This window comes from Stegodyphus dumicola, chromosome 10 (genome assembly GCF_044657685.1).
Source record: "Stegodyphus dumicola isolate Sdum_Otavi_A_Nest chromosome 10, ASM4465768v1".
Lineage (NCBI taxonomy): Eukaryota > Metazoa > Arthropoda > Arachnida > Araneae > Eresidae > Stegodyphus > Stegodyphus dumicola.
Genome location: NC_140777.1, coordinates 130,062,780 through 130,083,988, shown reverse-complemented (window position 1 = coordinate 130,083,988; position 21,209 = coordinate 130,062,780). Strand labels below are relative to the sequence as shown.

The window sequence follows — 21,209 nt, the reverse complement described above, 5'->3', positions numbered from 1 at the left end:
TCTGCAAAAAATAATAAGCCAGATCCACTTAGAAGATTAAGGAACAATGCAATCTGCAACATTAACTTGATAATGAGATAATTTTAGCGTAGCTTATACCGTCCGTTATACATTAAACATGCATGCATAAAGATATTATACGCTTATGCAGAAAGTTTGTAGCTTTGAGGTCCGGATTATAGATCATTCCAGATTATGGATGTCTGGATTAAAGACTTTGTACTGTATTGCAAAAACATTGTTTCTACCTCTTCTTTTTAATCCTCCGAAATTCGTGTTAGCATTGTCTGCGCAGAAGCCAACAACCTTTTTTTTGTCAGATCATGCTGTTGTAATGCATTTACAAGAAAATTGCAAATCCTCTGTGCTGTTTCTCCAGAAAGAGATTGCATGGCCAGGATTTTAACTTTCACACATGACAGTGGCACAAATTATCTCACTTATCAGAGTAAATAGCTTGACATCCTTATGGTTCGACACGTTTGTAGACACTGCCACAAAATTCGCGACATTTAATTCTGCCTTAACTTGCTTTATTACATTATGGATAAAGTACATTCAAGACAATGGCTTCACATTTTGCTCGTGCGAAAGTGAATTTTGGATTAAAATACTTTTGCATTAATTTGGAAGTACAATCCATTAGCCTAAAGCTATGATTGTGATAAATCGTGTGGTACGCAAAGGTACCTTCTATAGCAGCCAACCGAGTTTCCTTTTCACCTAACTCAGATCTTGAAAAATAATAGTTCATAATTGTACCTGGCAATGCCGACAATTTCAGGGCGTTTTTGTGACGATCCGTATTTAAATGCTTCATTATATCTCCACGCCAGCTGTGAGCGACGAAGCAATGTAATCCACATTTCTCGCACCTCACGTCACTATCGGTGTTGCTTCTAACCTTCTTTATGAATGGAAACTCGCCTTGTAATTCCTCATTGAATTTTGACTTTTGTTTTGGCATGACTGATGCTCATTGGAGACCTGGGAAATGTCACTCACATAAGGAAAAAATAAATAACCACCAAGACACGACAATCTCATGCACAAACCACCTTAGCCAAAGAACATCTATGTAAAGAAGGAAAGGTTCCATAGAACGTAATGTAAACCAGTTTGCTATTACGTCGCTGGAAAGCGGAGGGAAAATTCGGCAAGAGATTTGGCGACGGAACCTAGCGGCGAGAATTTCCCCCTTCGCGATGTTTACAGGAAATTGAGGAACACGGTGTTAAGAAAAAATGTTCTTTGACAAAATGTTTCTTTGACTTTCCGTGATAATTTAAACTCGGATTTTCGCACTTTTTTTTTCGTAAAATAACTAATCCATTAATTAATTTACATGCACAAACTCGGATTTTCGCACTTTTTTTTTTCGTAAAATAACTAATCCATTAATTAATTTACTTGCACGAAAAAATATTTTCTTTTCATGGAAAGTTTAAAGAAATTTAAAATGATATTCGTTTTATGGACTCAATAAACGTGACCTTCGAACTTCGACGCCGGCTTGGAGCTTTGGCAACAAATATTTCGCACATGCTGTTTCTTTGCACCACCAACGCGGGTGGGGACTGCATTTCTGAGTGATAACATCATAGTTTTATCGGAAGTAAGCATCAGTGAGGCATCACCAATTTGCCGTGGCGCCCAATTTGAGTTAATTGACCTTAAGAGTCTCTTTTGAGAAAAGCAGGATAAACAGGCTTTCCGCCGGGACAAGCAAAGGACCTCGGGACATGAAGTCTGAAATCTGGAATATTCTACACATAAATAAAAAATAACAAAAGAAAATGAAATTCAGTCTTATCAGTCGCATAAAATTAAAGATAATATCATTCAATATTGCAGAAAAAATTTCCGTCTTTGAATATAATCAGTGCCATATAAATTCTATCAAATATGACTAAATGGTGGCACTGATGTTAATTTCTCCATTTAGCACTGCCCAGCAATTGCTCCGCAGTTTGGGTATGGCATCCAGTTTCGGGATCTACAAAATTATAACTATGATTCGCAGTGAAATGTTCATACGCAGCATTTTTAAATTCCTCTTTCTTATATCCTTTCTAGCAGTCTGAAAATATAATGCTGCCATCCATAATGTTTTCCTGAATATACTCATCAATGCTGTAGCACAACGATTGAGAACGGTAACCAGAAAACATTCTTTGCTTTCCAGATGAAGTACCGGAATACCCATTGTTCCACAAGAACACATCTAACATTTTTTTTTTTTTTTTCTTTTTGCAAAAAGACTTTAAAGTGGTTATTTCAATCTATTGTCGTACCATGGCTGATTTCTAACTGAAGTTGGCAAAATTCAATCGATATCAATTCTTGACACCACAAATAGATAAAATGAACACAAGTGAGGGAAGAAAAACACAATCTTCAAACCATGTTTGGTTCTCAATCCTTTTTTTTTTTTTTTCACAGCGAGAACATATGTAACAGCACCATATAAGAGCTTTGTTTGAGTTGAAAGTTAACTTCGTCATATAATTTTGAGAACAAAGTCTTGCTATGAATTATTCCTTTGCCCTGAAAGAATCTTATGGCAGCCACATTGTCATTAGGTAATTGCAAAATTGTGTTATCCATTGTATTAAAATGTGGCAAAAAATAATGAGTGACGATATTTCAGACGAGAACTAAAAATTTTGACACTCATTATTTCAAACTGTAAATTCTCAAGCAATGATATTGGATGTGTTGTTGTTTTTTTCTTCATATTTAACTGACACCGTTCTAACAGAATATTACCCAGCCTGTAGTTAGGAAGAAAACATAGAAAATAAATATAAAGGAAAATGTACAAAAATATTTAATATATTTTAAAAATCACTCAGATTTTCTTTTTAAATATTTATATTTTTTATGCGATAAATGTTAAAAATATAATAAAAATAAAATTTATATAAAATAATATAATAAACAAAATAAAAATATGAAAAAAGGAAAGTATAATGTAAAAACGTAAAAAAGGAAAATGTAATATAAAACATAAAAAAGGAAAATATAATATAAAAACATAAAAAAGTATTTTATAACATATAAACATAATATAAAAGAAGGAAAATTTGGAAACACATGAAAACACAGCCTGGGGGGGGGGAATGTGGAAAAATTGTAACTTTCTGAGAAAATGTTTTGTTGTATATAAGCTACTTGCAAAATTTAAAACAATTTAATGTTCACTTGCAAGACATTGAAAACTGGATTTTGCCACATGGCTCACATAATTGCTGAATTGCAACATATTTGATCTTGGTATTATGATGCAAGAAGAGTTGATTGCTTTGAAGGAGAATATTTTAACATAAGTCAAAATCAAAACAAAAGGGTATTTTAAGTTTTGGAATTTAAAAGTTGTATGAGAGAAATATTTCCAAAATAAAAGTTGTTACCAAACGTTGACTATTCACTCTTCTTACTTGAGGAAGAAATTAAATTTAATAGAAGGAGGCTTAAGTCAATAATTTACTACAGAAAACCAGAAACAGGTTGAATATTTTTTAGCTCATCTTACTTGAATAATATATTTTAACTCTTCTTACTTGAGGAAGAAATTAAATTTAATAGAAGGAGGCTTAAGTCAATAATTTACTACAGAAAACTAGAAACAGGTTGAATATTTTTTAGCAAGGTGTTTTAAAAATTAAGTTAAACAATGTTGTGCCAAATGTTAAAAAAATTGCATTTGCACATTAAGCATAAACATGATGTTAATTAAAATTGAACTTTTGTGTAATTAGAATGTGTTATTGTTTCTGAAAACTTATTTATAAAATTAAAATTTGTAGTTTAAATGTTATCTTTAATTTGATTTATGTGCAGTTGTTTGTATTGTGATTATGTTATATGTGTATATTATAAAGAAAATTTTAAGTGGCTCTATGAAAAAAATTAATTTTTAAAAAGATATAAAAAAAGATTGGGAATCTCTTTCCTAGAAAATGATTTTTTTTTTTATCTTTCTCCGCCCTTCTACAAGAAAGTAAATTTTATATTTCTTGTTTAGATGCTCAAATGAGCTTCTTCTTTCATTAACTCACTGTTAATGGGTAAATTAGAAACTTTCTTTGAATCATTGAATCAGAGATAGTTCTAATCTCTCAAACTTCTCATTCTGAATTCAATATTATTCCTTTGAGTGCATTTCCCAGTCATGAGAATTTAGCGATGGAGTCATTGTTTTTCATAGCTGATTCTGGCCATTGGAAATTTTTGGTTAAAGACTTGTTTTTTTATTTGGATCATTTTCTGTGTTCTGAATTCAGATTAGTGAAGCTTTTCTTTGGTGTATCTTGGTAAAATTTCAAATTTTAAAATATTTAAAATTGGAGGGAATGTTTGGTTTGGGAAGATCCATGCACAAAAAGTCTCATGGAGTCTCCAAAAGACCCTAATACTATTAAGTTAAATATGATATAGTAAAAAAAAAAAAAAAAGAGAGAGAGAGAGAGATTCTTTTTATCTGAGTTGGATTCAAGGACAGAATTTTTGTGATGCATAGAATGAGAATATACTTTAAATTTCATACATATAAACAAGGGAATCTTAATATTGTTTGCTTATTCCCTATGCATGAATTAAAAAAAAAAGTTGGGGGGTCATACAACTACCACAGACTTTGAACACAATGACTCTATTATCTGTGTGCAGAGTTTTACTATGCAAGTACATGTTATACTACAAATTCACAATGTTCCTGACACAGCAATGCCCAAAATGACAGATTTCTTGTGTGTGCTGCCCTTATGGATCATACAGCCATAACATGTTTTTAGGTTAGGAATGAGGATGCTTTGCACAACAGAATGTATCTGCATGTATATTACAACATGGTATCATTTGCAGTTTCAGAGATCATTAAGGCAGTTATTGCTTCAGCTACTTTTAACTGAATTTCACTTTTGCTTGTAGCACTGTAATAGGCATGTCTGCCTATGTTGCCATCATGGGGGCGGGCTAATTATTGGAATCTTGTGTTATTCATCCCCACATTGGCCTAATACCTGAAATATGGTATGGGATGCCATTGAATATGAGCGTTTCTTAAAATTAGTAGGCATATCCAGGACTTTGACCAGCCAGCTTTACATTGCAGAGGTGTAGTCCCATGTTTTCAGAGTTTCTTTAAAATGTCTTACCAGCAAAATATTATTCAATTACATATCACATGCAGTATCTGACCTTTCCTTGATAGATAGTATGTTTCAGTTTTGCCTTGGCAGGCATTTTCATTAGAGCTTTTACCATTTGAAGACGTCTGGTGCTTGATTGCACAAAGACTGGCATGGCCAAACCATCAATGGCTATAAGAGAGAGAAAATTTAAGTGTGTAGATGGCAGTATGCCAAGTTACCATCCACAGTCTGTTTTGCATATGTTCAGCTGTGTAGTATGTTAAGCCATGTAGAAATAGTAGTCCAGCTGTGTTGCTGCCTGTTATGGATGCATGCAATCGTGATCATTACAAGTCCAAACTACTTGAAACTTTAACTATTTTATCTTTATAGTTTAAGACATTTATAAAATAAATATGGTTTCTGTTTTTGTCCTTCATGGTATTACAGTTGTAATGGCCAGGTACTTTATAAATATGAGGAAATAATTAATTTTTTATTAATATTCATGCAAAAATATGACTATGTATTCTTCTAGAACTTTCTTAAATGTTATTAAATATTTTTCTGAGCATTTTTGCCATAAAATCTTGTTAAGAAAATTTGCAAAAATTAATTGAATAAAAACTGAAACTTTGAAAAGTTAGTTTTTTACTAAAACTTGGGCAGTAATTTAGATTTAAATAAAAATGCAAGGTTAGATCAGTGGTTTTTCAGAAGTGTGTTTTGACAGAAGGAAAACTAATGGAAAAATGAGAAAATGTCAATAATATGCCACAACACACATGCACACACACTCACAAAAAGCATTAGAATTACTGGTTTAAATAGTCATAGTTTTCTGAATGTGCTAGTTTTTTAAGTGGCTTGGTTTCTGATAAATTCATAGATCTCTCAATGAATGTTTAAAGTTTGTTAATCTTATAAATGTTTCTTTATTTCTAGACTTTCGTGAATTTGATTGATGGAAGTAGTGATTATGAGAAGGGAGAACTTATTGAACTAAGAATTGAAGATGCAATTGAAAATTTCTGCAAAGAGGCTACCAAAATTTTGCCAATGCCAAATTTAATACCGGTAGTGTAGTTTACTTATTTCCCTGAATTATAATTTTTATTCCAAAAGTGCAACAAAAATTCTTATAAAATAGCCAAGCAATGCATTAAATAAGCAACAACAGTTGTTCAAATATTTAAGCATATCTGCACAAAATTATATAAGAAATGTGTGTGTAATTTCAATCATGCATTTTTCATGTAAATGATAAAGTTAAATATTTTAATTTATCTCTTTATTATTTTTAGAAATAATAATTTTCATGTATATTTTCATATATATATTCATATCAACTAAACAGTATTAAAAGTATTAAAAGGTTTTTATGTGTTATTTTTTTAACTGCCTTATTATATTTTTTTCCCATGTAGGTTGTTGACTTCTGGGTACAGCAACATACTGTGGACATTAAAAGTCAGCCTTCATCTGAAGATTCAAAAAGCTCCCAAAATATTTCATTATTACAGAGGGTTTTAAATTGTCTTAGTGTGGAGTAAGAGTGAACATTTCATGCTATTGTTATTATGTGTTACTATATATTGAAAAGGAATTTTTTTAAATACCACATTAATATCTAGCACACTAAAATGTTTTCATAATATTTCATTATTACAGAGGGTTTTAAATTGTCTTAGTGTGGAGTAAGAGTGGACATTTCATGCTATTGTTATTATGTGTTACTATATATTGAAAAGGAATTTTTTTAAATACCACATTAATATCTAGCACACTAAAATGTTTTCATAATATTTCATTATTACAGAGGGTTTTAAATTGTCTTAGTGTGGAGTAAGAGTGAACATTTCATGCTATTGTTATTATGTGTTACTATATATTGAAAAGGAATTTTTTTAAATACCACATTAATATCTAGCACACTAAAATGTTTTCATAATATTTCATTATTACAGAGGGTTTTAAATTGTCTTAGTGTGGAGTAAGAGTGGACATTTCATGCTATTGTTATTGTGTGTTACTATATATTGAAAAGGAATTTTTTTTAAATACCACATTAATATCTAGCACACTAAAATGTTTTCATAATATTTCATTATTACAGAGGGTTTTAAATTGTCTTAGTGTGGAGTAAGAGTGGACATTTCATGCTATTGTTATTGTGTGTTACTATATATTGAAAAGGAATTTTTTTTAAATACCACATTAATATCTAGCACACTAAAATGTTTTCATTTAAAAGTTCTGATTTTTATGTAATACATGAATGCAAAAAATTATTTTTAGCACCACAAATTATAAAAATATTTAAATTCAAGGATGTAAGATATCTATGTAGATTTTCATATGATATTCATTGTTTAGTTTCAGCTCAAATTTTCAAATTCTGTTTTTTTATATCTGTATGAAATATAGGTCAGTCAAGAACATCCATAATATCGATACAAAATATGGTGTTAAACATGATTTTATTGATAGCAAGTAAATGTGATACACTACTAAAAAGTTTCTAAAGCTAAGTTTTGAATCCTCAATTTTTATTATTTCAGTTTCTGACAAAGTAAAAGGGAATATTGGTTTGCTTTTTCAGTTTCTTTGTTATGAGTAAATTAAAGTTTTTTATGCATTTAAGTAATAACAATTTGTATAATTTAACTTATATTTTGCTATATTATTTAATATTATTTTTATGCATGTCTTGATTTTAAGGTGCAAATGCATTTAGGCTTATAAATTTATTTTTATCATAATTGTTCTTAATATTATTATAAGATAGGTACCATTCTGTTATCAGGGCCAGGTCTAAAAATGTATATATGTATTCATGCATGTATGTACATGCATGTAGTTTTCACGATTTCCAAGAAATTTGGATTTTAGTTTAAGATCAGGTCCAAATTGTGTATGCTTGATTACTACTACATCATAAAGCTGGAACTTTATGAGATGGTTTATGCCATAGGTTGTAATTTTTCGATTTTTAGCCTGCACATTCAAAATTTGTTGTTTAGCTTCCTTGCGAAAATCATCATGAGCGTTGATGAAATCTGACTGGATCTCTCTGCATTTAACAGCTCTGTTATTTTTCATGATTAGCAGATTTCATTTTATTTCTAAATTTGAGTTCAAATGGAGTTGTATTGATACTGCTTTGGTGTGTTGAATTAGTCACGTGCTGAACTTCACCGACATGTGTATACCATTTTGACAGATTTTGAATCTATAATTTGGAGAGAATGGAAATTATGACAGAATTCAATCTGTCAATTTTCCATTGGCACGAAGCAATCCTGTAGTAATTTGAATGTGCTGGATGTTGTTGGTTGAACAATAATCTTGAAAATCTTTTGAAGTAAATGCTGAACCCCTATCTGAAATTATACGAGAAGGATTTCCAAAAACAAATTTTTGATTTTCCAATTTAGATAGTACTTCAACACTATCAATAGATTTTGTTGGGTAAAGCCATACAAACTTTGTAAAAGAGTCAATAACAGCAAATATATACTTGTAATTTTTATGAGTACTTTGGAATAGTCCTAAATGATCAATGTGATATGTATAAGGTGGTACATCTTGTTTGGGTATAGAATGCAACATACCTTCTTGTTTGCCACATTTACGATTAATTAGTATGCAAGGAACACAATTTGCAAAATAGATATCAATTTTATCTTTAAGCTTTGGTATATAACATTCTTCTTTAATAAGGTCTTCAGTTCGTTGAGAATCGAAATGTCCATGAAGATGTGCGTCCTTAATTATGTCAGTTTGCATTGATTCTGGGACAACAAGTAATTCGTTACTGTCTACAGATTTATAAAGTATATCAACTGAAATGCATCACAAGGTTTAATTTTTAAGACTTCTTTGATAGCTCATATCTTGCTCACGAGCATATCATATTTTTAAAATGAGGCTATCTTGGGTAATGATCATAAGAGGGGATCTGCTCAGTACATCAATATGTGTTATTCATGCTCCCGTTTTGTTTTCTATTTTGTAGTCGAATTCTTCTAACATCGATGATCAACGTGCTATTCATGTATTTAAGTCTTTCTTGTTCGTTGTCATGTTGAATGCATTACAGTCACTAATAATTTTGAAGTGTTTTCCTAAAAGATAAAGTTTAAATTTTTTCAAAGCTTGAATTACAGCTAATACCTCAAGTTCAAAACTGGTAAATTTCTTTTCCGTATCAGGACAGTTATTCTACGCTATGAGAGTCGATAGCAAGTTATGGGCCGCCAGATAGCTATATAGGTAGATGTCGCTGCTAGTGAAAAACAGGTCTGCCCGACATCCTACATTCTCTGAGTACCTAAGTAAGTTGTAGAGAGCGCGCAAAAAAGTGTTGCCGCATCGTCAATCAGGGTTGTGCAGTTGATGTACTAAGTAGACAATGGCTTTATATATATATTCGCCGCTGATTTTTTTCATATTTACACGAAGAATACGGTCGTAGATCTCTGAATTGGTGGCGAATTTATAGAAAATATGTTGATGCTTTTGCTCTAGCAGAAGATGTTTTCATTGAGTATTTCAGATAGCCAAAATTTATAGTTATTTTAATTTGCGATGTACTGAGAGAGTATTTGGAGCCACATTCAGAAAACAAGAACGCAGTTTCTACTGAAAGAAAGGTTATTATTTATACTATTCCTTAAATTATAGATGTATATTGTAATTATATGCTTTAAAAATGTAGAAGTTTATCAAGCACTTATAGACATTCAATAAGCTTCTACTCGATTTATGTACATAAAGAATTACGTTTATTTTAAAATCTAACAGTTGAATATCTTACGAACAATACTGTACATAAAAAGGAATGTCGTTCATTATTATGCGAAATTCACACTACTGTAAAATAAAAATAAAAGAAAATTATAAAACTATAAAATAGCTTTATAATATTTTTACAGTAGCAGTACTACTACTAGTGAGATAGTTTTAAAAATAAGTTTTAGCCCAGAAGGGCTATTAACTTTGTTTTGCCATTTTGTAGCGTTTCACTTTTCAAAACGTTGCCACTAAATATCATCGCACTATATATTTAAAGAAATTAAATAATGAGGAATCTGCATAAATATATGAATGTTTCTCGCACTGTGATAAAACAACGGTGCCTAGAGCCATGAAATTTTGAATAACGTAATCCTCCATCCTAATATAGGCATCTCGGAAGCCAAAATTTGGAACTGGGAATTTGTTTTATTATATATTTCATATTTTGTAAAGCATTTATGAGTGTTTGATTAAGAAACTGAATGATTTCAAAGCGAGCAATGGCAACATTGTACGGAAAATAAAAGAGGAAAGAAACATTTTCATCTCTACCGCGCGAAACTATGTATTGAAAATTCTAAAGATATGCTATTTTTAAATTATATGATTTTGCTGTTGAAATTGAATTTTATGGTTTAAATGCAAAGAAAATGATATTTAATAAATAAAGGTAACACACAAAAAATTAAAAAAAAAACGGCCTTTTGGGAGTAATATAAAATCTGAAAACTTTCAGATTTTTTTTTTTTTTTTGTTGTGTGTATGTGTGTGTGTGTAATTTTATTATGTTTTAAAATTGGTTTCTAAGGGAGGACTTTCTGAGGGAAACTGTCTTGTATACACATTACATATGGGGAAAGCCATGAAAACGGCAATACGGGCAGCTCGTTTGTGGGATTTGAACCTCAGACCAAACTACTTGCGTTCAGCGACTCTACCGCTCGGCCCCTGGTGGGCTTATTAGCAGAATTATACTGTATTATTATTGTATTATGCTATAAAGTAACAATGCCATAAGACTGAGACATACCTTTAGAATTTCCGATACATAGTTTCGCGCACTAGAGATGAAAATATTTCTTCCTCTTTTAAGTTATGGAGTAGTACTTTTGTAATCCATTAGTATTAAAAAATCATTGTTTCTTTGCAAACTTTAAAAAAAAAAAAAAAAAAAAAAATACTATTCATAGTAGAGTTCTCATTTTTATATTGTAAAAGAGATATTGATTATTATTAGTTTTCTATTTAATGTGTGGAAACGCTGGTTTGACAAGGACTTCAACTGCAGAAAATTATTTAAAGAAACAGTGCAAATCGTGAAAAAAAAATCACCTTCAGTATATTTAAAAAATACTGATAAATTTATAAAATAATCTGAATTACTATAAAAGATTTTCTTATATGAAATTATCTAAGTGCATTTAGTTACAATATTATTAACGGGAATATCGTTTTGTGTAAAGGTAAAGAAAATATTTTTTCGTGCTAAATTAATTAATGGATTATTTATTTTGAGCAAAAAAAAAGCACGAAAATCAGAGTTTAAATTATCCCGAAAAGTCAAAGAAACGCTTTTGTCAAAGAACGATTCATCTTAACCCGTGTTCCTCAATTTCCTATATACATCGTACACTGATTATTTTTACTTTAATACTTGCATTGTGAAAATAATATTATTATCTTTTAATTATTTTCACAGAATAAAATCTTTTGAGAAGGAAGAATATTTTAAATAAGCAGTTTTTATATATATATTAAATTAAAATAACAGCAATGTAATATTAAAAAAAAGGATTAGTAGTTGTGTGACAAAAATTACAATACGAATTAATCACACATACAGGATAGATTAGTATAATTTTGGTATATATTTTATATTGAAAAAATATTTTCTCTCATGTTAATTATAGAAAAAAAATTATTTAAAATGAAACATTTTGATGCGTGTGTGATAGCTGAATGCAGCAGCAATCGGCTATACTATAATAGCGAATGAATTTTAGTTCTTTTCCTGAAAGAAATAATTATCATAGAAAAAGTAAATAAAAAAAGGAAGAAATATTTTCTTTCTAATTTCTTACTTTCTAATATTAACTGTAAAATAAAATGCGTGAAAACAGCTTAATGTAAGCATATTAAAAAACAAAAAAGAGAACTTAGTTTGCAATTAGATTGTAATGCAAGTTAATCATATTATAAATTTAAATGAATAAAATTGTTTATTTCTAAAAAGATTTGAAGTAAGCTTAATTCGTTTACTCATATCTATTTACCGTTGCTTTAATGGTATCCCATATCACTCTTTATTTCTTAGTCCTAAATTCCTGCGTTAACTTTCCCCTTAAAAAACGGGATTTTATTTCACATGCTGCGTGTTGGTTATAATACTGTTTTGTGGCATTTTTTTAACTACAAATGCAGCGTGTGAGTTGGTGAAATAATGAGAGAATATTCCTAGAACTTCAAGTAGATACAGCATAACATGACCATGCAAGATTAAATCTTTGAAAATGGAATTTACAAATCTTTGAAGCACAGAAGGCAGAGTACAGAGACTAAAAGGTACATATAGAAACTGATATTGTTCATTATGTGTGACAAATGAAGTGTAATGTCGGCTATTTTTGTTGACAGTTACATGAAAGAAAGGATTTTTTAAATTGATTGTTGTGAATGTATTAGCACCTTGTAGCTTATCCAGTAAATCTTTTATTAAAGGTAAGGGATACCGATTTTTAACTATTTTCTTGTTTAATTTGTAATAGTCTATACAAACTCTAGGGTTGCCATTTTTCTTGCTTACTACTACAACTTGACTAGAATATTCAGAAGAACAAGGTATAATTATGCATTCGTTCAACCAAATTTGAACTTGTTTGTCTACAATGTCTCTTTCAACAAAAGGTAATCAAGGTCTGTGAAAAATAGGTGTTTTATCTTTTACTTGAATGGTCATCTTAATTTTCATAGTTTTGAGAGGTCTGTAATCAGAAACAAGATTTGCAATAATCCTAACTTGTTCTTTTGTAGCAGTAAGACCTGTTTCTAATTCAAATGTTTGTTTAAGGGAAATATTATTCATGGACACATCTTATGGATAAATTTTTTTAACAATATGTTTAGCAGGGTTCGTACGATCCTTAAGAGTCCTTAAGTTTTTTGGAATCGATTTTTGGTCCTTAAAAGTCATTAATTTTGGCCAAAATCGGCAGAAGATCCTTAACCCTTTGTTGCATACAAATAATCCAGAGAAGTTAAACGAAAATGTTTGTATTTTTTCTACTTAAAATAACCTTAGTAATAATAAAAAAAAAATTAATTTTATTCAAATTTCATTTTAAATAATTGCTACAGTATGTTCACTACAGTTGACAGCATGCATATATGTACTTGCGTATAAATCTCTTCCCAACGATTTATGGTCATTGCATTTAAAATCATTTCCTGCCTTGTTTGCAGTGATCATTACCATCTTTTAAATGGTAAATCTATAACTGACATGCAACGGGTGGCCATAATTAAACTGACAGTGCTCACAGTGTTCTGTAGCGCAATCTATTTGCGAGAATGACGCCACATTTTGTAGGAAGATTAAACAAGACGGGGGGGACGAAGGATTCCGAAAAAAAAAGTTCCAAAAGTCGCCGCTAGGGGAATATTTGGCACTGCGTAATAGAAAATAGAGTGTTATAAATAGAGTTTAAATAGAGTTTCCGGTCCTGTCGGGGTAATGTTCTCATAGAAGAATGGACCTACGATAAATTCCGCTGTGAACCCACACCAAACAGTTAAACAGGTAATTTTTCTTCGGGACATTAGACATTGCAACTTGAAGAAGGATGCAACTTGGAAAGTTGCATCCTTCTTCAAGTTTTGATTCCAGAAGATTTTAGAAAAATGTGACAAAATGGAAAATGTCTCTATGGTATCAACACGTAATGAATGTATTTTACAGAAAATTTGCAATGAATTTCTTACTTTTTAAAGAACATCTGGAAGAACAATGAAAACATAATATTTGAATGTTTTACTTCTGATACTAGAATCTTTTTCTTAACATGCTTATCTTCCCTTTATTTTCTCTACTTTTCACTAGACACAAGTATTGAAAATATTAAAAATGCTTCTAATCTTATCACATGGACAGGCATTATAGAAAGGAATTTTTTGATTAATAAAGAAATTGAAAACTGGCAATTTAAAAGATTCATCTAATATGTCTTAATGCATCATACACAGGTCTGACGCTAGGCATTTTCCCACCTGGTGCAGTCGCGTGGAATATTCAACTTATCTCTGTAGATCCTAAATTTTGTCGACTAATGCCTTTCTAAATTCTGTTTCCAGTGCCTGTTGTAAATTCTAAAAGTTTGCCATTTCTGCATTTTGTTGCTCGGTGTGTCACTAAATTCTAAAAATTCTGCCACACCAGCTCTTGGCCCTTACCATATATATTTCCTGTTTCTTCTGAATGTTCATATTACTAAAGAAATAAAATTAGCAGCTTTTTCTATACATTCTAAATGCATGTAGTTTTTTTAGAATAACAAAAATCTTTAATTAAATCCAAAAATTCCAAAATGAAAAGGAAGCGTGTTGAAGAAAGAAACCGAATACATACAGAGAAAGAAAATTATTCTTCAAATATATATACAGGTATTATTATGTAAATTACCCAGTTTATAATTTCAGCCTTTACTATAATTTCCCATTTCTATTTCCTCCCCAGAATGCAAATCATTTAGGCAGTTTTAAAACTGAAGTTTTTGCTGTGTAAGCCAGAATGTGTTTTTAATCTCCGCTTGCTTGCTGCATTAGTTCCTGCCAGCTCTGATAATTTGTAACTTTTTGTCTTTACATTATGGTTTCTGACATTTGAATTTGTTGTGACGATAGAGTTACTGATCCGGCTTAAATTTAAATTAAATTATGTAGTCTTTGACCACTAGTCCACATTTTTTTGTTTGAATTTAATTGTTCTTGTTTAATTACATCACCACAAACTACAATTGAATTGGTTAGCATAAGAACATGCATTTAAGTTCATTTTAAACAAGAGGCTTATTTAAACCTTTGTCTGACTTTGTAGTTACTTTGAGACATAGCAATAACTTGCTTCACATCTGTTGGGAGTTTTTGGACTATTTAACTTTTACTAGATCAAGTAAACTCTCATATGTACATTGTGAAGAGGTTAACAAGTTAGGAGATAAAGCATGCAGAAACTAGTGAGAACATTGGTTTGCATGTTGAAAAAATTTCTAATTCTTAGTTTTATGCTTAAAGAGAAGAAAATCGATATAAATTAGACAAAATGTCTGGCCATGGTTTAAATTAAAAAGATGCATAAATATTTTGTTGAGTGTTGTTACTACAAAACATAAATGTTTTGTAGTAACAACACAGTAGTTTTGTAGTAACTACAAAACATAAATCTTTTGTAGCTTTTAATGTATAATTATCCTAATATCGTTTAAGAATCAATGACATAAATTGTATGTATTTTAAAGTGTGAAATTTTATTAGATTGTGATTTTAATGGGGACTTTTAACAATATTGTTAAAAAATAAGTAAAATTGTAATAGTGGCCATGTAAATCCATAATGACTAAAGTTATCTAACTAACTAATTTAATTTATAACTAACTGCTTACCCTTAAAAATTATCTCTGCATATTAAAGTGAGTTATTGCCTTTCATTATTCCTTAGCCTGGTACAAAGTAAAACACAAAAATGTAAAAATTCATATAAACTTATTCTTCGTATCTAGTGAGACGTAAAATAACACAAAGCAACTTAGGTGCTTCAGTGGCTTATTGGAACTTTAAGGTATACAGTACAAAGTCTGTAATCCGGACGTCCATAATCCGGAATGATCTATAATCCGTACCTCAAAGCTACAAACTTTATGAGCATGCGTTATGCGTTTACGCATGTGTGTTTAATATATAACAAGTGGTATAATCTAGCCTAAAATTATCTAAGGCATTTCAGTTAATGTTGCAGATTGCGCTGTTCCTTAATCTTCTAATTGAATCCGGCTTATTATCTTTTGCAGACTGTCAGAACAATTTTTTTATAAAAAGTAAGCTTGAACTTTCGATTATGTTAAAAAGAGTTTCCAATTCTGGATCTGCCAAAGGATCTACAAAGTGAAAGCATGTTTCGATGTGCATTAAACAAAAAGTGGAATTACTGCAAAAAATGGATAAAGACCTATCCATCTCAAAATTATGTGAGAAGTATGGCATTGGAAAGTCCACTATATATGACACAAGAAAAAGGAACTTTTTAAATTTTTTATGGAAGCATCTTAAACAACTTGCATTGAAAGAAATGTTTAATGAAGTAAACAAATAAATAGTAAGCTTTTTTTTTTTTTTTTGTAAATTTTGATACCCTTTAGATCATAATTGTTCTTTATCTCATAAATTACGATTTCATATTTTTAATTGTATCATTTCTGCATGCCATCTTACCAGATTTAAATTGATGATCTATAACCTTGAAAAACCCCTAATCCGGAATCGCCGAAGTCCCGACGAGTCCGAATTATGGACTTTGTACTGTATTAACTGGGTTACAATCCCTTAAACTCTACACGGAGCTATGACACTTACTGCAACAGACAGAGCCTAGCTAACGGTGCCCACATCAGGTCTTTCAATTGTGTTCTGATCAGCAGGTCTCTGTGTAGGCAAGGAGCAACGGTGACAACAGCCAGTCTTTTGTTATAAATAATTCTAATTATGATTTTACTTCTTATTTTAACACATGATGCTTGACATAAAAATCTACCTGCTATTTACTAAACCTCTAGATTGAGCAAGTAATGAGACATAAAGAAAGAAAAAAAAAAAAGAAAAAAAAGAAAAAGAAACTATTAGTAAAACGCAAATAAAATGTCACTTATCTTCTTTCAAATATGTCGGAACTATTGTAAGTGTAAAATATTTAATGCTGTTTGATTAGTTTCATAAAGTATATTTTATGCTCAAACTTATTAATAATTATGTTAATTAAGTTATGCTTAATAATAATGCATCCTACTTACAGATCTATTTTACTTTTTGGATGGTATTAAAAAAGTGAATTTAAGGCATAGATAATAATTTTAATTGAATTTATTAATTTGCTATTTGCTCATAGGTCCTTAATTTTTTTCATTAATGGTCCTTAAAAGTCCTTAATTTCCATGTGCAGAAATGTGTACGAACCCTGGTTTAGAAATATGAACATCATCTTTGTTTATATTAACTTCACCTTGTTTAAGAATATTCATGCCAGTTATAGTGTCAAATGGCATTACATTGCTGTCTACAACATAAATATTAGTCATAAATAATTCTGTATCTATTAAAATCTCGGCTGTAAAATAACCGGTGTTTAATTTTGCCATTACCGAAGCGGTATAAAACATGCTTAAAGAAGTATTTCCTATTTGTTTATAAATGTCATTAGGTAGAACCCAAGCTTGCTTTGCTTCGGATATCAATGATGACAGTTAGTGGTACATCATTAATTTTGAATACTTTATGGAGTAGGTTGTTCAATGCATGAAATTATAACATTTTGATGTCTGGTAATTACTGGAATTTTCTGAGAAACCTTTTCTGTCACGTGAAACTAAAAATGTAGATTCACAAAGTTGAATTTCACACTTTAAAAAAGAAAGATCAGAAATTGTTACATCACATTTTGAATATGTGTTTCGCTTAAAATCTAAAACAAGATTTTCTGGCAACAAATTTAGACCAATTGAAATCAAAAGTGGGCCATAGAATTTTGAATCCTGTTGCAGTGAATCTAAATTTTGTATAGCGATATTGAGCTCATCATATAAGCTTGCAAAGCTTGAACATTTGAAGAATTATTTACACTTTAAACATTTGCTTGAAAGCTTGAACATTTGAAGAATTATTTACACTTTAAGTTTAAAAGTTTAATCATAAAAAAATCAATGATATCTTTTGGATCTTTTTTCTTAACTAGGATTTATTCTTTTTGACCAAAACGATCTTTAAGTAACTTTTGTTGTTGTCATAATTGTTATCAGTTAATTTAAACCAGATTTATACACTTAATGCTCCTCCAGTCAAGTATCTTTTTAAATAGGCAAACTTTTCAATTTTTGAAAGTAAATCATTTCAATCAATAGTAGTTTCAAACGACTTCAGGAATTCATTCCACAATCTTGAGTCTCCCGAATACGGTTTGATTATTAACTTGGGAAGTTTAACTGAAGAGAGGAAATTTAAGCTATCATTATGAGTACTTAACAGTTTTTCAGATGTTGATGAGTTAGTAAAAGTTTCTGTTTCAATAAATGTTTAAGCTTGTTAGTATACCTGATATATTTTTCTTGGTAATCAGTACTAGTGTTTACTTCTTCCTCAATTAAGTTTACATCAATGAAATGTTCAATTTAACTATCTAACGATTTTATTTTTTTCGTTTTTTCTATTAAAACTTCTAGAAATTCGTCCAAGATATCACATGTAACATTTTCATCTGCTAAAGCAGTATCAGTTCTTGAAATTAGTTTATTAGTACTGCTTCTTTCATTGCTACGTTTTCATTTTAATTTTTCAAAATTTTTTCAGAAGAAATGTTTATTACTTTAAACAATTATACAGTCAAAGTGAAATTGATAAATGTAAAGTGCTCACCTTGTAATCCTTTCAAAAATGAGTGGCACAATCCAGCTATGGGTACAAAATCGAAACAAAGCGCTTTGGACATCAAAATATAGAGAAGCATCACTACAATTCATCAAGTTATTGTTAAACTAGGATTACATTAGAATGAGAAGAAAAAGAATAATCATCAAAACATTTTGGACACATCTGTCCTCAATATCTTTCAGCTCTAGTCTGACCGCACATTCATTTAGATGGTGCTATAACATAATCTTAGTTAGAGTTACAGTTCCTATATATATATCTACTGCCTTACTTGGCTTTTATTTTTGCAATCATTGTTTAAAGTCATAACTTTCAATTATAGAAGTGTTTTGAATGATGAAAATAATCACATTTTATCAATGTCAAATTAAAAAAAAATTGACAAATAACGAAATTTAACTTTTAATGCGGTCTTGCTGTTCCTATACTGATATTTGGGAAAATTTTATGCTTATTATGAAAAAATGAAGTTTAAAAAAGTTGGACTTAGGTATGACGAAAATTGACCAAGTCTTTTAATTTCAAAATTTGTAGTTTTTGATGTCATTTTCAACTTGTCTTGAGGATAAGTTACTCAAGTTAGAATAATTCAAAAAAAAATAAGTTTAAATAAAGTGCAGCATAAAATGTGTGTAATTTAATAGGCCATACGAGGAAGTTATGTGGTGTTCACATCAGATTTTTTAATTTCTTGATTTATTTATTTTATGTAAATACTGAGGATGAAAATGCAATTTGCATGCATATATATAATAAAGTTTTCTATCTGATGAAATTGTGTTTATTTAAATACATGGATTTCTAGTTTCTTTTGATTAAAATTCATATAATTAATTATGTGAACTTTTTAAACTAGCCATTTAATTTTAAATTTGAACTTCTTACATGTAATTAAAGTAACAGTTTTATTGTGTGTAATTGTGATATGGAAATTTTCAGTGCAGAAACATTAATGATATAATTAAACTTTAGGTAAGCATTCTGTAATGCAGATTAGCTGTTTTACTGTAGTTCAAAAATAATTAATATCCGTACAGCATACAATCTGACATGTCTGTCCCTAACGTTGAATTAAATTACAATTATGCATGTACACAAAATTAACACCTATGTAATTTAGTTAAAATTTTTTTAAAATATACTGAACTTTAAATAAAATAATAAACCTCTTACAGTACTTTAAACAACATTTGCAAAAATTTTTTATCCTTATTATTACAGATATAATCCATTAATGTAGCATATTTAATAATCCATCATTGCTAAAATTCTGCTCTGTGTGCATCAACTGATTATTCTTGTCATATGAAGTTAACTATGTATTAGTTTAAAACATAACTGCTGCTAAATTTATTTAATTCATATTCTATTTGCTGTTGTCTTTTAATTTTCATTTGATAGTTCTGTGCTGAGCATCAGAGTACAGTGGTACTTCAGCATGTGAGTTTAATTCGCTCCATGATTGGCTTTGTAAATGGATCTACTTATATCCTGAAACAATTTTCCTCAAACAATACATTACATAGTGATATTAATCTATCTTGGGACCCCAAGCAATCACCTCAATTTTTTTTTTAATGTTTTTAAATAAGTAAAAATACATTGTACTGTATAGAAAACTAATAAAAAACTATTGAATTCCTAGGTTGTAAGCTACTCCAGTTGTTCCTCAATGAGTTTGTTTATGTCTTCCTCATCCATCTCAAGATCCATGATTTTTCCATATAACACAATCTCTTTAAAAAATTTCTCTATAGGTTCAGGTTTGAATCTTTCAAAATCACTTTCAGATACAGCTTCAGGCTTCAACTTCTTCCAAGGAGTTCAAGGTCCTCCTTGAAACACCCAGCCATGCCTATATTGAGAATTCTTAGGCTTATTTCAATATTATAATGGTCCTTCTAAAACTTATGAAAGCTGAAGTCGGTCCATTGTATCAAAACAGTGGTGAAACAGGTGTTTGATCAAGAATTTTTTTAAATTTGAAATTCCTGGTCTCCTGGTCTGTGGGCTGTAGGATAGGAATGATGTTGGATCGAACATAGAGACCCTGATGCACCTTGAACTCTTCTAGGATGTAATCTTTGAGGCTCAGTGGATGCGCAGGAATGTTTTTGAGTGTGAAAAAGGCTTGTAGTTGTTATTTTCCTCCAGATACTTTTAATAGCAGAACCAAAGACCAGCCTTATCCACTATATAAAGAACCCATACCCTCAGGTTTACCTTTCACATACCTGGAGGTTTTTTTTTTTTTTTTTTTTTTTGCAGTAGTACCTTTAGTTAAAGGACATCCAGTGGACCAGATATTTTGTTCGTTAAATATAGGTGTCCCTTCTTCAGAGGGTACATACTAAACAATTCTACTTAGATATTCAAATTGTTACCAAGCTTTAAATAAATGATATATAAATGTGTAACATAGTCACAGGTTTGTTTGAAGTAACAGTCACAGGTGAGTTTGAAGTTAATGAAAATTCTTAATTAAAAACGTTTAGTTATTCCAAAAATGTATAAAAGGAACAAGAGTTTTTTTTACTTACAGAAATATATTGAAAATAATCCATTACATGGGTTTGTTTAAAAGTCTGT

General features: G+C 30.1%; 1 protein-coding gene across 1 annotated transcript in view; it reads left to right on the top strand.

Annotated features, from left to right (window-relative positions):
• LOC118180139 (uncharacterized) overlaps window positions 1-21,209 on the top strand; it is a 108,419-nt gene that overhangs the window by 10,871 nt on the left and 76,339 nt on the right. Inside the window, exons 2-3 of the mRNA XM_085825150.1 lie at window positions 6,081-6,212; window positions 6,563-6,684. Coding sequence (XP_085681276.1) covers window positions 6,081-6,212; window positions 6,563-6,684 — 254 coding nt within the window. The remainder of the gene's footprint in view (window positions 1-6,080; window positions 6,213-6,562; window positions 6,685-21,209) is intronic.